Source organism: Littorina saxatilis, linkage group LG17, assembly GCF_037325665.1.
Source record: "Littorina saxatilis isolate snail1 linkage group LG17, US_GU_Lsax_2.0, whole genome shotgun sequence".
Taxonomy (NCBI): Eukaryota; Metazoa; Mollusca; class Gastropoda; order Littorinimorpha; family Littorinidae; genus Littorina; species Littorina saxatilis.
The window spans coordinates 4,095,445-4,117,365 of NC_090261.1; the positions used below are offsets into that span (position 1 = coordinate 4,095,445).

Genomic DNA, 21,921 nt, shown 5'->3' on the forward strand with positions numbered 1-21,921 from the left:
GGGTCTTTCCTGGCAAAATTGTATAGGCATAGATAAAAATGTCCACCAAAATACCTGTGTGACTTGGAATAATAGGCCATGAAAAGTAGGATATGCGCCGAAATGGCTGCGATCTGCTGGCCGATGTGAATGCATGATGTATTGTGTAAAAAAAATTCCATCTCACACGGCATAAATAAATTCCTGCGCCTTGAATATGTGCGCGATATAAATTGCAACGAAAACAAAAATAAAAAAATAAAAAATCCCTGCGCTTGGAACTGTACCCACGGAATACGCGCGATATAAGCCTCATATTGATTGATTGATTGATTGATCTCATGACAAACCATAACTTTAGTCTATTCTTCTTGTGCACTTGTGGAAAGTTTGCCTCACTAAAAGTGAAAATATTCACTCTGTCACAACCCATACAAATTACCCGTCAGAGTTATTTGCGAAGTTTTTCTTTTGCATGATGATGTGATACTGTGTGCTGTGAAATGACCATATTAAAGATGTTTTACTTCATGTTGTGATGAGTGATAAAAACCAGGAACAAAGCTTGATACTAATAGACGATTTTTGGTAATAACTCTGTCGGGGGATTGTATTGGTAGTGAAAGAGTGAGTACCCTTGCTTTTCCTCTGACGAATAACTTCACAGGTGTTCCTGTCCACGTGTTTCCCACACACGCCTCGCAAGTGATTGACCCCTCCAATGTTTTTTTGAGTAAAAAGTAAGGGCATTCACTCTATCATAACCAATCCAACCCCCCCCCCCCCCCCCCCCCCCCGACAAAGTTATTTTCGGAATTCGTCTATTTGTCCTCTGTAGTTGTACAATTGCGGTGGTGATAAAATTATAAAGTGTGCAAAATTGCCCTGTTCTGATTTGTCTACAGGTGCATGTTAATGAGTGGAGTTGAGTATGCATGCTTGTATTTTATTGATGCATGAACTTTTGTGCACTTGTAATGATGTATGTATTTCAAGAGCATTGTGTTTTGCCATGCAGCTTAAATTCACATTCTTATCTCATTTGCATGTAGACTCTTTAGGGCGAACAAGTGCAGCATTGTGAAAGGTTGCATCATTCCTTTTCTGATACGTACAGGCATAGAACTTTGTTAAGTTATTTATATTTAAAGGCATATGTACGCGCTCCCGTGTTTACAAAGTGTAGTTTGCCCATAATCGATGTCAAACGCACCATAAGACCATATAATGACGATATGTCACCATGCGCGGACCATAATACATGCATTGCAGCTTGTTCTAGCCTCTGAAAAAGTGAGGATGTCAACAAAGCCGCGGTGTTAGCTCCCTTGCATCAACGTTACATGTGTTGCCAAATCTATAAATAGGACGATCCAGATCAAAATGAAAATTAACATATCTCAACATTGAAGGGGTCCTAGACCACCATATTTTGCAGGGAACTTAATTTAGCATGTCTCCAGCTGTTGGTAAAACAATTAGCGTGTATAGTCATCGAGTACATAGATGCCTTTAATAATGGCAGCTGAGAAGGAGGCACTTAGTGCAAAACCACCAGGATATATCTGTGCCCTGAATTCAGGATGCAAAATATTAAGGAAACAAATACTTGAGCACTTATCCGCTTTGACAATGATTCATTTATTTACATTTTCAAGATTTGCAGTGATTACGAGACATTCCTGGAAAATCAATATATATGTAAATCAAAGTTTCCCTGAAATAACCTGAAAATGTACATGCTGGAAAATGTGTATTAGTTATATGATGTGTTTGGAATTGTTCTACCTTCCTTTATGAGTACTGTCTGTTGTCATTAGTTCTCAATTGGTTGGTTGCTGGAGTGAGGCTGAGAAGGTATTGTTACAGCTTTATGAGTACTGTCTGTTGTCATTAGTTCTCAATTGGTTGGTTGCTGGAGTGAGGCTGAGAAGGTATTGTTACAGCTTTATGAGTACTGTCTGTTGTCATTAGTTCTCAATTGGTTGGTTGCTGGAGTGAGGCTGAGAAGGTATTGTTACAGCTTTATGAGTACTGTCTGTTGTCATTAGTTCTCAATTGGTTGGTTGCTGGAGTGAGGCTGAGAAGGTATTGTTACAGCTTAAGTCTTGCATTTTTCAAGTGTGCTTTTGCATGATTTGTTATTAAGCATACACTATATTTTGTTTATTGATCAGTGCACGGTTGTTTGAAGGAATGCATTACTCGAAGGAAATATTGTCCACCAGGAACCAACAGAAATCTGAAACAATTGCTTTCGTTATGACTATGATTGACACATTCTTATCATAATTATGCTGCGAGTGTGAAAAAGGATGTGCATGGTAAAACATTATACATGTACAACCTTATTCAGTCAGTCTTTGTATGTAGATTTGTTCTCTTTGGCATAGTTGTCTGAAGTGTGTATTTAATGAAAACCAGAAAAAAATTGAATACTGTATAAGTATTTTGGCTTAGCTTTTACTTTTGTATAAATGCATTAAGGTAGTAACACGGCTTTGACAGCAGACTCCCTTCCCCACCCCTCTCTTGCTTTCTCAAATTTCCATTTCCTGTTTATTATTTAAAAAAATTCTTTGTATGTCTTTGATTAATCTAACAAAATACATGCTAAATGAGGATTCTTGTTTTCACAAAGGCAATCAATTTTCTCCCTAGAAACTTTTTTCGACGTCAGAGCCATGTCAGGGAGGAAGCTGGCAAAAGGCACAAGGCGATTGGTCAGAGAAGCCACAGTTCCTCATCGAAGTGCCAGGAAATTTCTTCCCAGACGACAGTTGACTTTTCCTGAAATGCACACTGACCAAGAGAATGAGTCAGCTTTGCCTCCAATGTCAACTGACCACAAGAATCGTCCAGCTTTGGAGTTGGACATTCCTGACTCTGTTCCCAGAAGATTCCCCGGTTCACAGCACCATAGTGTGTATTTGTTGCTGTTTGTTGTCTTTCTTTGAAGTCATTGTTGTTGTTTTTTTACACTGTACATCGACGTACAGTATAAAACAAAGTCAACAACAAGGGTTCTTCGGAGGCGTGGGATCAAATCCCACCGCTGCCACCATGTAATAATATGGTGTTTCGTGTTTGTATTTGGAGGCTATCGTAGGGTCAGACTCTCAGCCATCTCAGTATAATATCAAACGATTGTCTATCTTTCGTTCTTTATTTGGTGTATAACGTCGTTTTCAACCACGAAGGTTATATCGCAACGGAACGAATGTCTATCACTAAGTTTATTCATTAAAGTATAGAGCAGAAGATTGTTATGATGGGTGGCCGTTGTTTGTGGTCAGACATTGATTCAACAAGACGGTTTCTCCTTTTACACCCCCCCCCCCCCCCTCCCGCGGGTTAGGGGGAAGAATTTACCCGATGCTCCCCAGCATGTCGTAAGAGGCGACTAACGGATTCTGTTTCTCCTTTTTACCCTTGTTAAGTGTTTCTTGTATAGAATATAGTCAATTTTTGTAAAGATTTTAGTCAAGCAGTATGTAAGAAATGTTAAGTCCTTTGTACTGGAAACTTGCATTCTCCCAGTAAGGTAATATATTGTACTACGTTGCAAGCCCCTGGAGCAAATTTTTCATTAGTGCTTTTGTGAACAAGAAACAATTGACAAGTGGCTCTATCCCATCTCCCCCCTTTCCTCGTCGCGATATAACCTTCGTGGTTGAAAACGACGTTAAACACCAAATAAAGAGTTCTCATGACATGTGCTTCTTTATTCGTGATGGCGGAAGAAGGGCAGGGAAGTTACTCTGCATTATGTACATTACATCTGGGGCGGATTGTCTCCCATGGTCTGTGTATCATGTACAATGTTACAAAGATGTAAGCAGCATTCACTAACAGAGCTAGGCACAGAGTGAAACTGATTAGCATAAGGATACAGTTTGGCGGAAAAGTGTAGAGTGCAACATGTACTCTTATGATGGCAGCTCGGACAATGGGAAGAGCCAGGTCAGAGGTCAGTTATGACAGGCTGCATGGTGGTGGCACAGTTGATAGTACTACAATCGTCCTGACATTTTGGCGTAACTCAATTTAAACAGCTTATTCTCAAAAGAAGTATAAAACTGATTATTTTAGTTATGAAATGGTGTTTATATTTGTTCCTGGTATGGATAGAGAAAAAAAAGAATGTAAAATCATGCATTGTCAATCGTATTAAAAAGAATATTTTGTATGGAGAATGATTCACTTAGTCTAAAGCTCAAAAACATCAGAATCGCCAAGAATGGAGTAACGCCAAAATTGCACACAGACATGGACATATTAAGCCTGATAGTGATTGGATGAAGTCGACTTTACAAAACTGGCTGCACACAGACATGGACATATTAAGCCTGATAGTGATTGGATGAAGTCGACTTTACAAAATGGCTGCACACAGACATGGACATATTAAGCCTGATAGCCTATTGATTGGATGAAGTCGACTTCACAAAATGGCTGCACACAGACATGGACATGTTAAGCCTGATAGTGATTGGATGAAGTCGACTTTACAAAATGGCTGCACACAGACATGGACATGTTAAGCCTGATAGTGATTGGATGAAGTCGACTTTACAAAATGGCTGCACACAGACATGGACATGTTAAGCCTGATAGTGATTGGATGAAGTCGACTTTACAAAATGGCTGCACACAGACATGGACATGTTAAGCCTGATAGTGATTGGATGAAGTCGACTTTACAAAATGGCTGCACACAGACATGGACATATTAAGCCTGATAGTGATTGGATGAAGTCGACTTTACAAAATGGCTGCACACAGACATGGACATGTTAAGCCTGATAGTGATTGGATGAAGTCGACTTTACAAAATGGCTGCACACAGACATGGACATGTTAAGCCTGATAGTGATTGGATGAAGTCGACTTTACAAAATGGCTGCACACAGACATGGACATGTTAAGCCTGATAGTGATTGGATGAAGTCGACTTTACAAAATGGCTGCACACAGACATGGACATGTTAAGCCTGATAGTGATTGGATGAAGTCGACTTTACAAAATGGCTGCACACAGACATGGACATATTAAGCCTGATAGTGATTGGATGAAGTCGACTTTACAAAACTGGCTGCACCGAGCTTTGGCATTGGATTTGGGGTTAAAAAAAAGACTTTCCGAAGTCAACTTCAGGGTCAATTTAGGAAGGTTGGCTTTGGTGGTGTTTATTATCTTGACTTTGGTCGTGTTTAGAATCTTGAATGTTGAGTTTTGTGTTTGTGACTTGTATGCTGGCAAGATTTCTGTTTTGTTGTTGACATTGTACTGTTCTGTTGTAGCAGTTTGAAATGCAGGGTTCCTGCTTTTCTGAGAATTTGCGGGTTTTTAGAGAAATGAAACAAGTCGCGTGAAGCGATATCAAAACATTGAGTCAATACGACAGGTTGAAACTGAAAGATCAACATTAAAACCCAGCCATCACCGAGACTAACTGTAGTCTTGGCTAGCAGAAGACGGAAATGGGTCACGCTCGGCTCCGCAAAGCATGCGAAAGCAGTACCTATTTTCTTTAATTGTGAGCACATTTTTAGAGTAAACATGTCATACCTTTATATTTTTGGATTCAGGAAATGATACACCCCCCGCGGGTTAGGGGGAAGAATTTACCCGATGCTCCCCAGCATGTCGTAAGAGGCGACTAACGGATTCTGTTTCTCCTTTTACCCTTGTTAAGTGTTTCTTGTATAGAATATAGTCAATTTTTGTAAAGATTTTAGTCAAGCAGTATGTAAGAAATGTTAAGTCATTTGTACTGGAAACTTGCATTCTCCCAGTAAGGTAATACATTGTATACAACTCTCCTGTGTTCACTTTCAAGTGAATAACTATCGTTCTGATATCATTTTAAAGTGAAGCTAAAGAAACCTGGTATCGGCACTGCTGTGCATCTCCTATGATCTCAATGGTATCAAGGCACGGGTCATAGCCCTTTGCCGCGACAAGGTTTGCCGATACCGGCACTTGTCTTGTCTAGACAGTGACGTCATTCATAGATGACGCCAATCATAAATGACGTTTGTCAAGGGAACTTATGCTTTCAAGTGTTGCTGCTTCCAGTGACAGGAAGGTATAGAGATTGATCATTGTATACAATCAATTTATCATTGTATACACAAATTACACAAACGTCATCTTGTGAGGGACCAAAAAATATTGAAACTCTCGGATGATTTTTTTGTGTGGTATCAACCTCGACCTACGGTCTCGGTTGATACCACAAAAAAATCATCCTCGAGTTTCAATATTTTTCGGTCCCTCACTCGATGACGTTGTGTAATCTCTATGTACTACGTTGCAAGCCCCTGGAGCAAATTTTTGATTAGTGCTTTTGTGAACAAGAAACAATTGACAAGTGGCTCTATCCCATCTCCCCCCTTTCCCCGTCGCGATATAACCTTCGTGGTTGAAAACGACGTTAAACACCAAATAAAGAAAAGAAAGCAATTCAAACGAACTGTTTAATTTAATGCTATTAAATGCTATTGCAAGTGTGTTCCATAAGGTTAGAACTGCTTTTTTTATTAAAAGATTTCATTGGTTTTGTAAACCATTTGAGACATACTGGGCCTTTAGTGAAACCATTCTACTTTTTGTCTCCAGTTTCTAATTAACCAATTGCTTAGTTTCCAGTTGACCGGTTGTTTAATTTCAGGTTGTTGTGTGCAGTAGGAACATATTGTTTGTTCACTTACATGTATTTCTTGTTGTATGATTGTTCTTTTTTTTCTCAACTTTCAGCACATAGGGTGTCTGCAGAAATGTCCGCCAGTGGCAGGTCCTCTCCTCTCTATTCAGATGCAGACGTGAGACATTGTTTCTACACTTTTGGGAGCTGTGATTTTTTATTAAAAACAAAACAGAGTAAAGCAAACAATTCAACATGAGTGCTCGTGAGTGAAACTGCAAGATGAAGCCTGACTGAGCGAAGCCTCAGCAGCAGGTTTATTCAAGTGGTTTTCTGGTGTTAATTGAGAATAAACACTGGTAATTTGAACTATCACACAATCTGCTTCATTTTAAACCCAACTTGATTGAATAATAATATTGATTTAGTAGCTAATGTTTCATTTCTAAAAATATATCTTCATCTACAATATTTTAGAATTTATTATGCATCGTACATGTACTGATGTAGTACACTGCAAAACATAATTTGTTTACTCTTGACCTGGTAGTCAAAACTTTCATTGCACTGACACACCTGGCTGATGTACAGTCAGATGCTGGTCCGGGCATCACCTCGCCATTTGACACGGCATTGAAGACGGCCAATGGGAGCTCACCGGATGACTCAGATGCCCAGCCAGATGCACTAGTCTGTCCCGAGACGCCACGCACTGCCGACATTCTCACTGAAGAACCCTTCCAGCATTTCCAGTACAGAACTGCTGCTTTGGGGGTTGGCTTCTTTATTTATTGAGTATTGGTTTGCCCCTTTTCAGACCTGCAGAAATTTGATAAATTACATCTGAAAAGAGAGGAAGACTTCAAACCGATGTAAATTTGTGGTTGGTTGGTTATTATTTTTTATCATCTCTTCGGCTGATATTGCTGTTTGAGACCGATGCACATTAATTTGCGGAAAGGAGACTGAGATTAAAAAAAGAATGTTTAAGAAGTTTATTGAAGGTTTTCATAATTGACACAACCAAACACAATTTCTTGTGATCATTTTGTTGTCAGTTTTCTTTTTAAATCCATGAATTAACTATTCTTGATTTTTGGGATTGGAACTGTAGGAGTATATCTGTTTCTGATTTCTTTGAGAATACACAGGATTTCATTGTAGTTTGGGGATAAGACCAATACCGGGGGCGGGGATATAGCTCAGTTGGTAGCGCGCTGGATTTGTATTCAGTTGGCCGCTGTCAGCGCGAGTTCGATCCCAGGTTCGGCGGAAATTTATTTCACAGAGTCAACTTTGTGTGCAGACTCTCTTCGGTGTCCGAACCACCCCCCGTGTATACTACATTGGGTGTGCACGTTAAAGATCCCACGATTGACAAAAGGGTCTTTCCTGGCAAAATTGCTTAGGCACAGTTAATAATTGTCTACCATACCCGTGTGACTTGGAATAAGGCCGTGAAAGGTAAATATGCGCCGACATGGCTGCAATCTACTGGCCGTATAAAATTTCATCTCACACGGCATCACTGCAGAGCGCCTAGAACTGTACCCACGGAATATGCGCGATATAAGCTTCATTGATTGATTGATTGAATACCCCACAATGCAACAACATGAATGTGGTTGTGTGTGCGTTGAATGTGGAGTCAAAGCTTCATTTTCTACAATAAGGTTGTTCAGTGGGTCAATATTCTTGACTACAAATTTTCTCTATATAAAAAAAATAATCCATAACAATAGAAAAAGATGTTACTTTTTTGTGTGGTTTATTCAAGGAAGGGGCGCAGTAAATGTTCCCTAAGTAAAGAATAACAGACTTGTTTGATTTAAGTTAAATGACTTCCACTGGGAGATGTTCTATTTCGTTGGTATAGCTTCATGGGTGCAACTCTGCCGGCTACCGGTTTTTGGTTTCATCGGCTGCCGATGTTTTTGTTCCAGGAGAGGTTTTTTTTGGCATTTTAAATACTAAAAAAGCTGGACCCCAACTTTTGCCGGTTTTTGGAATTTTCCAGGTTGCACCCACGTAGCTTTATTAATGCTATTTTTCAGCCACACGAGAGGGCGTGGTTTGAGAAGGTCAAGGTCTACGACTATGATTCTCCTGACACCAGCGATGCCGGCATTGGAGAGTAAGTGTATCAGTTGCACACTTATAGAAATGTGTTTATTTTGGAGAATATTCTTGAAATTGCTATTGAAAACTTCCATCTATGTGCACACTTTTTTCTATGTGTACTCATTGCTGAAATTGTTGTCTTTTTATTGTGTTTTCTGGTGGTTTGTCTATGATTCATTGTGCTTGAGCCTTTTCTCCCTGTGTGTGTGTGTGTGTGTGTGTGTGTGTGTGTGTGTGTGTGTGTGTGTGTGTGTGTGTGTGTGTGGGTGTGTGTGTGTCAGTGTGTGTGTGTGTGTAGCTTATTACAGGGCTCTCCACAGATGCACTACCTACTTTTTGTTTAGAAGGTAAGGCTTTGTAGCAGGGATGCTAACACTGCAACAACATTGAGTTGACTGGACTTACCTTAAGCTTGTCCAACAGCCTAGGTAGCCCCCTGGAGAAAGTGTACCGCCAGATGTCCATGCCGGCCCTCATCCACGAGTCCAAAGCCATGCTGCCCACTGACGCCTTTGGACAGCTGCAGTTTGAGGGGGAAGAGAGGGGTTTGCCTGCCTGGGTAAGCACTCAGTGTCTTCTTCTCCTTTTTCTCCTTCATCGTTGTCATCATCATCATCGGCATCATTATCATCATCAGTATCATCATCATCATCAACATCATCATTATTCGCATCTTCGAACTCTTATGTTTCTCTCCTCCTGTCCCCTCAGCTCTATTTCCTTCTTGTTTTGTCTTGACAGATTTCTTGTTTTGGCAGCTTATGGATTTCTTGTGTAAACAGTTTATTAAATAACATATTCTTACTCCGAATCACATTAGCATTGAGTCACCTGAGATGCTTATCACTGAAAAACGCTTACCCGGCTAAAATCTTTAAAGGGAAGCAACCCCATCACCAAAACGAAAGTGAAAGTAGCTTTGGTAATGGGCCAGCACACTGGGAGTTACCTCCCATACAGGTGTTTGCCACGTCACTTCCTCTAGGAACACGTGCCTACTGTCATACGTCTTTTTCACCTCGGAGAGGACGGTTCACTTTTAGAACGCTCTGTGGCTGACCTTGCGTGTTTGAGTGACACCCGCCGGCCACGTTACCCAGCTTTTCTGCTCGCCTTGCCTACAGTTTGGTGAGCTCGTTCCCGTTTGTTGTTGGTGTTTGCGCTGTTTACGTTACTGTACGTCGTCCGTTTTTTGCGGTCTTGTGTGTCAGTGACTTGCGTTTTTTCGCCATTTTGTTGTCGTGAGTTAGTTTCTAACTTGTGTGACTTTGTTGTAGCTCTGCGTGCCCCTTGTTTGTGTTGGGCAAGCGGAGCTATTGTATTCTGTTGACGCGAGAGTGTGTGTGTTTACTGAGTTTACTGTCTTTCAGACTTACGTTTCAGTAAATTTTTCGCGTTGTTTACGTGTTTTTGACAACATGTCCGATTCAGACAAGCGCCGTGGTAAAGCGGACCCCAAGGGGAAAATTAAATCTAAGTCTTCCTCTTCTAAGGCCGTTTTGCTCGTTACAGACCAAGAACGTAACACTTTGTTGTCTGTACCTATTTCGGCGCCTGGCGCTGTTACTACTTCTGTTGCGGCGTCTAGCGCTGCTGTTTCGTCTGCTTCAGCTTCTACAACGGCGACCTCGTCCTCGTTGTTAGCACCGGATCAGGGCGTGTTGATTTCTTCTTTGTTTAAGATCGTTGGTTCCGGAAATCCGCAGCCTGGTGCAGGCAGAGTTCCAGCGTTCCGTCGCCAGCAGTTTGGCGTTTCCGGCATCTGGCAGTGACGTCCGGGCATTGGCTTCCGTGTCTTTGCCTTCCACTTCCGCTTTGGTTCAGCGTCCTCCCTCTTCAGCTTCTGCTTCCGCCGGAGGCTTGACTGGTAGGCAGAGCTGGTCCGATAGCCCTCGTGAGGCGACTGGACGTTCTCTCTCGGGAGACAGCTTTTTCGCATCGGGTCACGACCGATACCATGCTGATCTTTCATTTCCGGCGATAACCTTCGAGGCCCCGGACTTGTTCGAACAGCGGCGGCAGTCGGTTTCGGCTGCCGCATTTCCGGCACTCGCCGGAAGTGATGATCCATCCGGGCAGGCACGCTACGGCGGCTGCGGCGTGACGGAGTATTCACTGACTTCCGGTCCTTCTGGATCGCGAAGTCAACCAGTGCAGCCTCCACTTCCGCATTGCGCGTTTCCGTTGGCTGCACTTCCGGTTTCGGCCGTTCACGCCTCTTCCTCTTCTGGTGGTTCCTTCCGGATACCAGAGGTTGGTTTTCGGCGTGTGCCTTCCGGCCTTTTGAGGCCTAGGCTTGAGCAGTCATCACTCCACTCGGATGGGGGAGTGACGTCAGCTCATTCAGCTCCGGTTTTGGCGGATGGTCGTCCTGCCTACCCTTTGCCTTCGCAAGGTTGTGGGAGGCAGGATGATTTCCGTGCACAAACGGTTCCGGTTTCCGGTTTGCCTGTGCATACTTCCGCTCCCGGAACTGGGGACTTCGGTCATGGTTCCACGTGTGACTACTCTGATGCTCCATCAGTGGTCAGCGAGGAGTCTCGGGGCGTGTTTCCGTCGAAGCTCAAGGCTGTCCTTGACATTGCGGCGGAAGTAGCGTCTCGGTATTTCCCCGAAGGGGTGGGGGCCGCGGACTCTTCCGCTCCGGTCGTTCCTTCGGCCATGGCGGACTTCCGGCCGGCACAGGAAGAGGTTTCTTCCTTCCGGTTCGCCGAGTCTCCATCAGTGGCTTACCAACTTTCGCATTCGCTGGTTAGTCCAGCACATGCGGGGAGTGGTATTCGGCCAGGGCCTGTTCCGTTACTGCTTCCTTTTGGTCCAGTTCCGGAATCAGCTCAGCAGTGGGTGGCGTCGGCTTCTCAAGCCTCTTCCTTTGTGCCTACGGGCAATAGGAAGCTCAGCGTGCCCACTCACAACCAGAGTTGGCTGGCGTCTTTTGCACTCCCTAGGGCTACTCTTCCGGTACCCCGGGAGCTGCTGCCTCTGCTGGCTAAACCGATCAAGCGTGATTCGGTCCTGCCGGTTTCTGAGGCTTCCCTCCTCTCTGCTGAGGAGGTTGGACGTCGGCAAATCGAACTGTCCTCCATCGCGGAGACTCTTGTTCGGACTTTGTCTCGGGCATTGACCGATTCGCTGGTTCCTTTCACTCTCAGTGAGGAACAAAATGCGGATGATGTCTCTTCGCTTTTGACCGCCTTGGCCAAGGTCAACGAGGAACAAATGCGCCTTTCCTCCCTTCAGTACACCCAAGCGGTTCTCTGTAGGAGGGATCTCTTCCTCTCGCAGTCCCACTTCACGGAGCTGGCTACTAGGGAGACCTTGAGAGTCTCCCCGGTCTCAGAGGCATCTCTCTTCTGTTCGCTGGCAATGGATGCCAGACAGAAGGAGATTCAGTCTAACAAGGACAGTCAGTTCTTAGACTTTACTCTGCAGGGGGCGAGACAGTCTAAGCTTTCTAAGCAAAAGCAGGCTCAGACATCGTCAAACCCCAAGCCAGCTCAGAAGCGGGAAGAAGAGGACGGCATTGGGGAGGGGGCGTGGCGGCTCTGTGAGTAAGCCACACCCCCAATGAAGCGCTCCCGATCTCACCCCCCTCCCGCCTTCCACCTTGGTGATGGCGGGAGGCCCCTCCCGGGCACTTTCTCATTGGATGTCGGTAGTAGACAGCCAATGGATTGTGGGAGTAGTGAGATCGGGTTTCCGCCTGCTCTGGCGGGAGGAAAAGGCGCCTCTTACCCGAGTGCCGCCGCGGTTCAAGCCCCCCTTCTCGCAGGAAGCACGTTCCGTCTTGCAGTCGGAAATTGCCTTCTTGGAGCAGAAGGGCGCGGTGGAGAGAGTTCGGGTTCTCAGCTCCCTGGGATTTTACGGGCGTCTCTTCGCCGTTCCCAGAGTGTCAGGAGGATGGCGTCCCGTGTTGGATTTATCTCTCCTCAACACTTTCTTGAGGGAGATAAAATTCAAGATGGAGACGCCAGCCTCTGTCCGAGACTCTCTCCGCCCAGGAGACTGGGTGACCTTGATCGATCTCACGGACGCATATTTTCACATTCTTATGCATCCGGCCGACCGGAAATGGCTTCGTTTCCGGTGGGGAGATCAGATCTACCAGTTTCGCGCACTCCCTTTCGGGCTGTCCCTCGCACTATGGATTGTCACCATGGTGGTGCGACAGGTCTGTGCACTGGTGAGGTCCCAGGGTATCCGACTGCGGGCTTATCTGGACGACTGGCTCATCATGAACCAGTCCCAGGGCGGCTGCTCGCAGGATACCCTGACGGTTCTTCGAGAATCCAACTTGTTGGACTTCTCGATCAACCGTGCAAAGTTGGGGCGGACCCCGTCACAGACATTCACTTATTTGGGGATGTCTTTCGACACGGTCGCTTGGACTGTCCGGCCTTCTCAGGGCTCGACGGGGTAGCGAGGTCCACGCCCTGTCGGGTCGGCCTGGGGTTATCTCCTTTGAGCCGGACGGTTCCGCCTTTTTGCGTTTCCGGCCTGATTTCCTGGCCAAGAATCAGTCTCCGGGGCAGGCCTCTCCGCTGGTTAGAGTCAAGGCTCTAACTAGCGCGTTGGCTCCGGATGATCCTGATTCGGTCTATTGCCCTGTCAGGGCCCTTCGTCTGTTCTTAGCCCGAACTCAGCCGATTCGGTCTAGTTCTCAGAAGTTGTTGTTTATCTCTCTCCTTACTAGGCGCGAGAAAGATTTGTCGAAGGTATCGTTGGCCCGGTGGGTGTCCTCGCTCATCAAGCAAGCTTATGAGTGGAGTCGCACAAAGAGGGGGGGGGGGGTCATGCCCTCCTTGCCACTTGACTCGGCCCGAGCCCATGAGACGGGGGCGTGGGCATCCTCTCTGGCAGTTCTGCGCTCCAGACGTCTAGAGGAGGTGCTGACTACTGCGTTTTGGCGTTCCGAAGATTTATTTATGAACTTTTATCTTCGGGATGTCTCGGCTCTTCGACAGGATGGCTCCAGAGGCCTTCCAGCGCTCATAGCAGCAGGCCAGTTCCTGTCCAGAACTTGATGGTGAGTTTTGATTCATTTCTAGCCCACCGCCTTGTTGATGTTATCTGCTAATGTGATTCGGAGTAAGAATATGTTATTTAATGGAAAATTTCCTTAATAAATTTTCATTTAATTAATATACTTACCCGAATCACATACTGTATTCCCTCCCACCTGCCCCGCTTATGGTTTTAAGGTTATTTAAAGCCGTATGAGAATAGGCACGTGTTCCTAGAGGAAGTGACGTGGCACACACCCGTATGGGAGGTAACTCCCGGTGTGCTGGCCCATTACCAAAGCTACTTTCACTTTCGTTTTGGTGATGGGGTTGCTTCCCTTTAAAGATTTTAGCCGGGTAAGCGTTTTTCAGTGATAAGCATCTCAGGTGACTCAATGCTAATGTGATTCGGGTAAGTATATTAATTAAATGGAAAGACATCCCCAACAGATTTCTTGTGTTGGCAGTTTATTCGCATGGCGGTGACCACGCCTGAGACTGTCATCCAAGAACTGTTTGACAAACACGAGGTGATGAGTAAGTGCAGCAGACCTCTGCGCATACACTGCATCGACTACAACGTGTGGCCCAGTGCCCCTGTCAAACAACCGCGCACAAAGAAAGACCTGGACGATGTTTCCAGAAAACTTCAGGTAGACTTGACGTCCTTGTGCCAAAAGACAGGTGAGAGCGTTGTTGGTGTTGAGAGTTTGTACCTGTAAGTCTTCGGTCATATATGATGTTGTCAGCTCTCTCTCTCTTTCTCTCTCTCTCTCTCTCTCTCTCTCTCTCTCTCTCTCTCTCTCTCTCTCTCTCTCTCTCTCTCTCTCTCTCTCTCTCTCTCTCTCTCTCTCGAACTCTCTCTCGAACTCTCTCTCTCTCGATCTCTCTCTCAACAAGTTAAAGAGCATAAATTATTAGGGGTTACCGTTGATCAAGAATTGAAATGGCAAACTCACTTGAGTAAAATTTGCAAATTAGTATCTAAAAATGTGTACTTATTGTCTAAATTTAATCACATATTCTTACTCCAATTCTTATGAATGCATTGACTTTAGTCCCACATGCTAGATGTCGAAAAAACCACTCAAATTACCTGCCCTTAGTAGGGTGGTAACCAAGCTAAAAGCGACGCCATAGACGTTGCTATGGCCTGACCTTGCTCGGTTACCCATAACCCCCTGCGCACCACGTGAGCGCCGGCATCCGTAATAATCATTCTCGACTTTCGACAACACACGGTGGACGTGTCGGAATTTTGTCACTCACTTTTGGCCTTTGCTTGCCTGCTTGTCCATGAGACTAGCCGGTTTCCTGTGGGTCTACCTGTCCGTCTACCTTTTGGTGAGATCTTTCCTGTTTATGTTTGGTATAAATGTTGATAGCTTTGTGTTGAACACGCACGCAGAAGTTTTTTGTTCTGGGTGACTGTTTTTCGCCGGTCTTAAAATGGCCGACAACAAAGCTAAACTTGGCGCGAGACTGGTAGGTGACAAGGCTCTTAGCCTGGTTTAGAAAACTATACCTAAGAGTAGCCTAAGAACTTTGATTTGCTTATAATGCGGGTCGTAGATCCGTCAAACAGCGCTTCTTTTTATGTTCCTAGCCCTCCGAGGGCGGGTTCAGTTCTTTCACAGCTCGCTTCCCCTGTTGGGGTTAATCAGCCTTTAGGCTCCTTATAGACTTTTTGTTGGATCGTCGTCGGTGCGACTGATGGGGGGGGGGGGGGTGGCCGTGTGGCTATTCTTTCCCCTTTCTCTGCGTAAGAGGAATCAGTCAATGTCCTCCTTTTGGGGGGCTTAACGATGTTTTGTGTCTGTATTCTCAGCTGTTTCAGGCGCGATCGGCGGTTCCCGCCCTCCCGTTCGTCAGCTTCGCACTGTGGTCGAGTGCAAATGGCCTGTTCGGTTCAGCCCGTTTTTTGCCTCTGGTGGCTCTGGGCTGTTCTCGAGCACCCCTTCCTTTTAGGAGGGGGGGCCTGCTCCCTGCCTGCGTCTAACCACTCTGATTACCGCCGGTACTTCACAGTGTGTTACGCAGCCCCCCGCCAATGGGGGGGGGATAGGGGGAGCGCTCCTGCGTCGCCTGGTGCAAACGGCCAGTTCGGTTCAGTCCTTTCTGCCACTGGTAGACTGGGTTGTTCGCGAGCACCCTCTCCTTTAGGAGAGGGGGCCAGCTCCCCGCCTGCTTTGTCCGCTCGGCTTGCTTTAAAACAGCACTGCTGGGTCGGTCATGCAGCCCCCTTACCGTGAGGAAGGGGGAGTGGGGGGGCACGGTAAGTCACGGCCTGGCCTTGGTCCATCCCTGTCCCTTTGCGGGCAGGGGGCCGTGTTAGCTTCCCACCCTTTCCCGCCCCCCGGGCGCGTTCGGGTGGCGGCTTTCCAGGCTACGTTACATACCCCTTCTCTGCTCCCTTTGGGGCAGGGTGGGGGTGGTATCAGTGGCTCACTCTTTCCCGCCCACCGGGCAGGATCGGGTGGGGGCTGGAGCAGCGTTCCACCCTTTCCCTCCCTCTGGGTTGGACGGGGTGGGCGCTGTTGGACTGTCTTCACAGTCTGTGCCTCTATTGTCCTGGCCCGACAATCGTTCTCCTCCCCTATCGGGGTGGGTGGGCGGTAGGCTATAGGACTACGGCAGGTGGACGGAGGGGGGTCGGCCGTTGCTCGGTTCGTCTCTTTCCGTCGCTCTTACTGCTGTGACGAGCCACCCCCCTCCCCATCTGGGGCATGGCGTGGCTCAGGCCTTTCTTCACAGCGGGGGTGCTATGTACGGCTTTCCAGGCTACGTTACATACCCCTTCTTTGCTCCATTTGGGACAGGTGGCTGTGTTAGCTGCCTGCGCTTGTCGCGGGTAGCGGTCGCGAAACAATGAGCTTGACTCTCTTTTGTTCTCGGCAGGGTGTCTCGCACAGTGGTCAGGGAACAATGAGCTTTGCTCCGTTTTGTTCTCTGCACGGGCTGTGCCGGCTGTCTACCTGGGACAGGCGGAGACAGAACATACTCTTCTCTCCAGTCTCCCATTCTTTGTATTCACAATGGTCTGCGGGGACTCGGCTATAGTATCGCCTGGCCAGTGGTCATTGTCCTTAGCCAGCATAGGTCACCCCCCCCCCCCCCCCTCCTAGGGGTGGGTGAGTGATAGGGCTACTTGACTTCGGCAGGTGGACGAGTGAGGATCGGCCGTTTCCGGCCGTTTCTCTGTTTCAGTCCTTACCCCCTCTAGGGGTTACGGCTGTGCTAGACCACCCCCCTCCCCACTTGGGGTGAGTTGTGGTTCAAACCAGGTAGTCTGGTTCTTAGCACTGGGATGCTTCTCTCGCACAGCGGGTGGGGTAAAACGCGCCGGGCCCGGCTTTGTCTTGTTTCTCCACTCTCTCTCCTTCTCGGCAGAGATCTGTGCCAGTTACCAACCCCTCTTCCCCCCACCTCTTATTCAGGTAGGCGGTTTTGGGTTGGCAGTCAGAGACTGATCACGCTTTTCATCCACACTCTTGGCGGTGTTATCGGCAGGAGTATTTAGTGCGCGACCTCCCCTGTCTCCCCTCCTTTTGTGTAACACAACTGGTGGTTAGGTTCCGGACTCCTTGTTTGAGGAGGGGGAGTGTATAGGGTTGCCTACTGGTTGTAGGCTTCCCATACATAGAGCGGCTGCTGTTGCAGTTTACTTTGTCCCGGATAGGTTGGGGGTGTCTCTCTTCCTTCCTCTTCCGGGTGGCTTTGGGTTTTCACAGGCTTTCTCGCAATTGTTTCATTTGCTGAGTCTCCGGTGATTGCCTACCACATGCCACACTTTTTGGCTTGATCCGCACCTTAGGATAGTGGTCTTCAGCCTACACCTTTCCCGCTGCTTCATACGCAGGGGACTGCTGGCTTCGGGGTTTCAGGCTGCTTCATCCTCACTTTTGGTGCGGAAGAAGATAGCAGGGAATTTTCAGGCTCAGGGTCTGATCCGGACTTTTTTATTGCCAGGGGCTAGTTTCCTGGCTTCGCTTACAGACCACAGGGAACATGGGGTTTTCATGATGTTACTCCTCCCTCTCCTCTCTGGAGGAGCTAGGATGGCATGGTTTGGAGTTTTCTGCTTTGGCTGAGACTCTCTTCTGTGCTTTCTTATAGGCAATCTTATCCTCCCTGAACGCTCTTTTGGGTTAGGGAGGATGCCTTGGATAAGGCTTTAGCCAGGCTGCTGGCAGCTTGGGCTAGGGTCGTCACCGAGCGGAGGAGTTTCTCGGTGACGTTTTAGGCCCACACTGTTTTTGCTTGGTGTGATCTCCTTCTTTTACAAGGGGTTTGATTTCACGCTGGTTGCAGGAAGCAAGGGTCAGGCTTTTTCGGGGGTTGTTAAAACCTACTCAATAGCTAGAATCTTTCCCTTCCTTCTTGGACCTCTGGCAGCGCGTTTATGCGCTCCCGATTACAAAAGGGTGTTTTGGTTCAGTGTCTCCTCCCTCTCTGCGGGAGGTGGGTCGGCATGGGCTAGAGCTTTCAGCTTTGGCTGAGATTTTCCTCTGTGCTCTCACATGAGCTTTCCTTCTGCGTTTCTGCACACAGGAAAGGGCTCGGTTTCTGGGGGGTGTTGGTCTCTGGACTATCTCGGGGGCTGGTTGAGCTTTTTCAAGGTCAATCAGCTTGTCAGCTGCACTTTCTTTTGGTGTTGAACCAGGCTTTTTGCCTGGTGCTCTCAGTAACCAGGCAAAATTCCGAGCTGTCCTTATCCCAGGTTTTTACCTGGGCATGCTGTTCGACTTTGTCTCTTGGAAGGTTTGTTCTTCACACAAGAGAGAATAGGGAGGCTTTAAGCTCTTTTCACTGCCAGACTGGCACAAGAGCAGGCCTCTGCGGGGTCTTTAGACCCGATTTTCGTTGGACGGTATCGATAGCTATGCTGGGCCTCTAGTCTTTCCTCAAGTTTTTTGGGGAGTTCGGCCTCACAGGTCTGGGACATGAGGGCCTCCTCCAGAGTGGGTTCCTCCTCTCGGGAAGGTGGCTGGAATCCTTTTGGATCGCTCAGGGTTTTTTTCCCTTGCTTTGTTTCCCCCCGGACTTAGACCGCTTTATGGATGCGTTTTCGTCTGGATGGGGCCTGCACTGGCAATTGCAGTCTTGAGGCTGTGATGTAGACGCAACTCCTTGGGCTTCTCTTTTGCCTGGGGTTAGGAGCAGTAGCTCTTAGTCTACTAGCCTTTCTTTTTGGCTATTTACAGGCATGTCCTGTTGCATTCGGGCAATTCTTCTGTTGCTTCTTATGTGAACTAGCTGGGAGGAGCAATTACTATTAAGTTCTCACTTCCTGTCAGACAGAGTATAAGGGATTCTGATTGGGTTTTCACACTAAATCATTTTCTCAGGGGAATATCTCCCCGGCCAGCTCTGCGATCTGGCCGACTCGCTCAACAGGTCCTCTCAGGGCTTGCACAGGGGTTGGCCCATCTGCTTACGGGTCTGGAGGCGGGCTGTTTGTGTTTTAGATCACGGGTTCTGACTCTGGTCTTTGGGCACGTAGCATATATTTCCTCCACTTTATCTGTGTATGCTCCTTTTTTGGCCTCCTTGGCCAATTGGGGATTTAGAGCGGGGGTGCAACTCCTTAGCGCCCCTCTCTCAAGCCAGGTGGTTTTTCACCTCTGTTTCAGTTTTTGGCTTTGGGCAGCTGGGCCTCTTCTTTGAGGTTCCGGCGTCTCGGCTATCTCAGCTGTTTTGAAACAAATAGGCCTCTCTTCTGTTGCTCATGGCGCTCTTGTGGGCATGATCAAAGGACCTTGTTTTACGAGGTTTAGAGGCTCCCCCTTGTTTAGCGCGTGGGACTTTGTTCTACTTACTCTGGGCCTCAGCCCTATAGGGCAGTGAGGCGCATGCGCTTTTGGGGTTTGCCAGAGGATGTAGCCTTAGGGCTTTTGGTTCCGTTTGTTCACGGGTTTTTGGTCAGGTTTTGGGATTTCAGAAACCTGGTCAATATCCTCTGGTGTTTGATTCCCTCCTCTTGGGAGGATTCTCGCTCCGGGAGATTCGGATTTTCTAACTGTCTGGTTAGACTTTTTTAATCCCTTTTTTGACGTTACTGTCTTTTGGAACCACGAGCTTTAGCTCAGGTTCTTATTTCTTTACAATGGAGCGAAAGAGACATCTTTTATTTGTCTCTCTCTAGGGGCTCTGCTACATTCATAGGACAGTCCTATGAGTGGTGCGTTTTGAACAGGGGGGGGGGGGGGGGGCGTTCAGTCCTCCCTCTATTCCTTTTCAGGCGTTCGGGAGTCCAGAGTCTGGTGTTCTTCTCTGGCTGGTGGTGTTCCTCTCGCCTATGCGAGGTTTGCCAACAGCTCGGGTACAGATTTTGTGCTTCCTTTATTGCCGTGTTGCGTTCTGGTCGCCTAGGCGAAGCTTTGCAAACGGCTTACTGGAGATCAGATGATGTGTTCATCGGTTTCTATCTTCGGGTTATCTCCTGCACGCGGCTAGACGGCTCCAGTTCATTGCTGGTTTTAGTTGCTGCAGGGCAGGTTCTTACAAGGACATAAGTAGGTTCCCTCCACCTTTAGGAGGAATCTGCATTCATAAGAATTGGAGTAAGAATATGTGATTAAATCGAAAATTTTTAATTAAATTTTGATTTAATATAATATACTTACCCAATTCTTATAGTTAATACCCTCCCATCCATCCCCGCTGGATTATGTCCTTGGGGTGTTTGTTTGATTAATAGTCTCGAATGATTATTACGGATGCTGGCGCTCACGTGGTGCGCAGGGGGTTATGGGTAACCGAGCAAGGTCAGGCCATAGCAACGGCTATGGCGTCGCTTTTAGCTTGGTTACCACCCTACTAAGGGCAGGTAATTTGAGTGGTTTTTTCGACATCTAGCATGTGGGACTAAAGTCAATGCATTCATAAGAATTGGGTAAGTATATTATATTAAATCAAAATTTTATGAAAAATTTTCGATTAAGACATTATGCCGATGTGGAAGCACTCAAGTTGTTTTATTACGCTCACATAATGCCCCATATCAACTTTGCTTCAACACTTTGGGATAACTGCAGTGATGTTCATCTCAAACGACTCAATTCTCTTCATCGCCGTGCTGCAAAACTAATTCTGCATGAGTCAAATAAGCCAACAGATGATAAATTAAAGCTCCTTAATTTCCTTCCCTTGAAAGATCAGTTGACGCTAAACAAGGCTGTCTTTATGTACAAAGTAATTAACAATAATGTTCCTGGATATTTAAAATCACATTTCAGACATGCCACAAAAAGATATGGGTCCCAGAACCTGATTCCCCCCATCCCTCGTCTAGACTTGTATAAGTCAAGTTTAGCCTTCTCAGGAACGTCTCTATGGAATTCCATACCCCTACCCCTCCGAAATGCCTCTTCTGTGAAAACGTTTAGGCGCCAGTTTCATTCCCGCTTAATGGGTAAATAGAACACTTTTCATGTCTGATATTTTAGTGCTTTTTACATTTAGTCAAGTTATGTTTGTATTTTGATTTGTTCTTTATGTGTATGTATTGATAATGATATACATGCGAATGATTGGGACAATTCCTCCCCACATTTGTTTTCTCCCTTTTGTTATTAGTTGTTTTGGATGTTTATATGCAATGCATTATTGCAACTATGCTGCAATTTCCAAACTATATTGTTTTTCCCATTTTTGAATGTGTATACAAAACCATAACCCTTTTCTTATTACTATTTACATTATGTACGTCTGTAAGTAACAATAACCTTGTCAATTTTACTATCTATATTATGTGCGTCTGTATTAAGTGTTTGTTTAAGGGACAGGTTGTAAGATTAGGCTTTGCCTAAAACCTCTATCCTTTGGTAATAAAGTTCAGTTTCAGTTTCAGTTTCAGTTTCTCTCTCTCTATAAACTTAAGATTCTCCCACTAAAAGAAAGATTTAAATTAAATGAAGGCGTGCTCCTTCACAAAATACTTTCCGGCCGTGCACCACGAACTTTCGTTGCAAACTTTAAAGTCAAACCAAACCGAAAGTTTAACGTCCCAATTCCAAGGATAGATCTCTTCAAATCAAGCTTAGCCTATTCTGGTAGCGTCCTGTGGAATTCTCTCCCGGAATTTGTGAGAGTCCCAATGAGTCTCAATACTTTCAAAAAACACCTTTCACTGTATTTAATGTTAAATTACGAAAAATCACAGTGAT

At 46.2% G+C, this 21,921-nt stretch overlaps 1 protein-coding gene across 1 annotated transcript in view; it reads left to right on the plus strand.

Annotated features, from left to right (window-relative positions):
• The window catches only part of LOC138952632 (transient receptor potential cation channel subfamily M member 8-like), an 86,473-nt gene that overhangs the window by 4,442 nt on the left and 60,110 nt on the right, over positions 1-21,921 (plus strand). The window contains exons 2-6 of the mRNA XM_070324334.1: positions 6,743-6,807; positions 7,221-7,403; positions 8,684-8,763; positions 9,174-9,309; positions 14,221-14,437. Of these exons, the coding sequence (XP_070180435.1) occupies positions 6,763-6,807; positions 7,221-7,403; positions 8,684-8,763; positions 9,174-9,309; positions 14,221-14,437 (661 nt within the window). The 5' untranslated portion in view covers positions 6,743-6,762. The remainder of the gene's footprint in view (positions 1-6,742; positions 6,808-7,220; positions 7,404-8,683; positions 8,764-9,173; positions 9,310-14,220; positions 14,438-21,921) is intronic.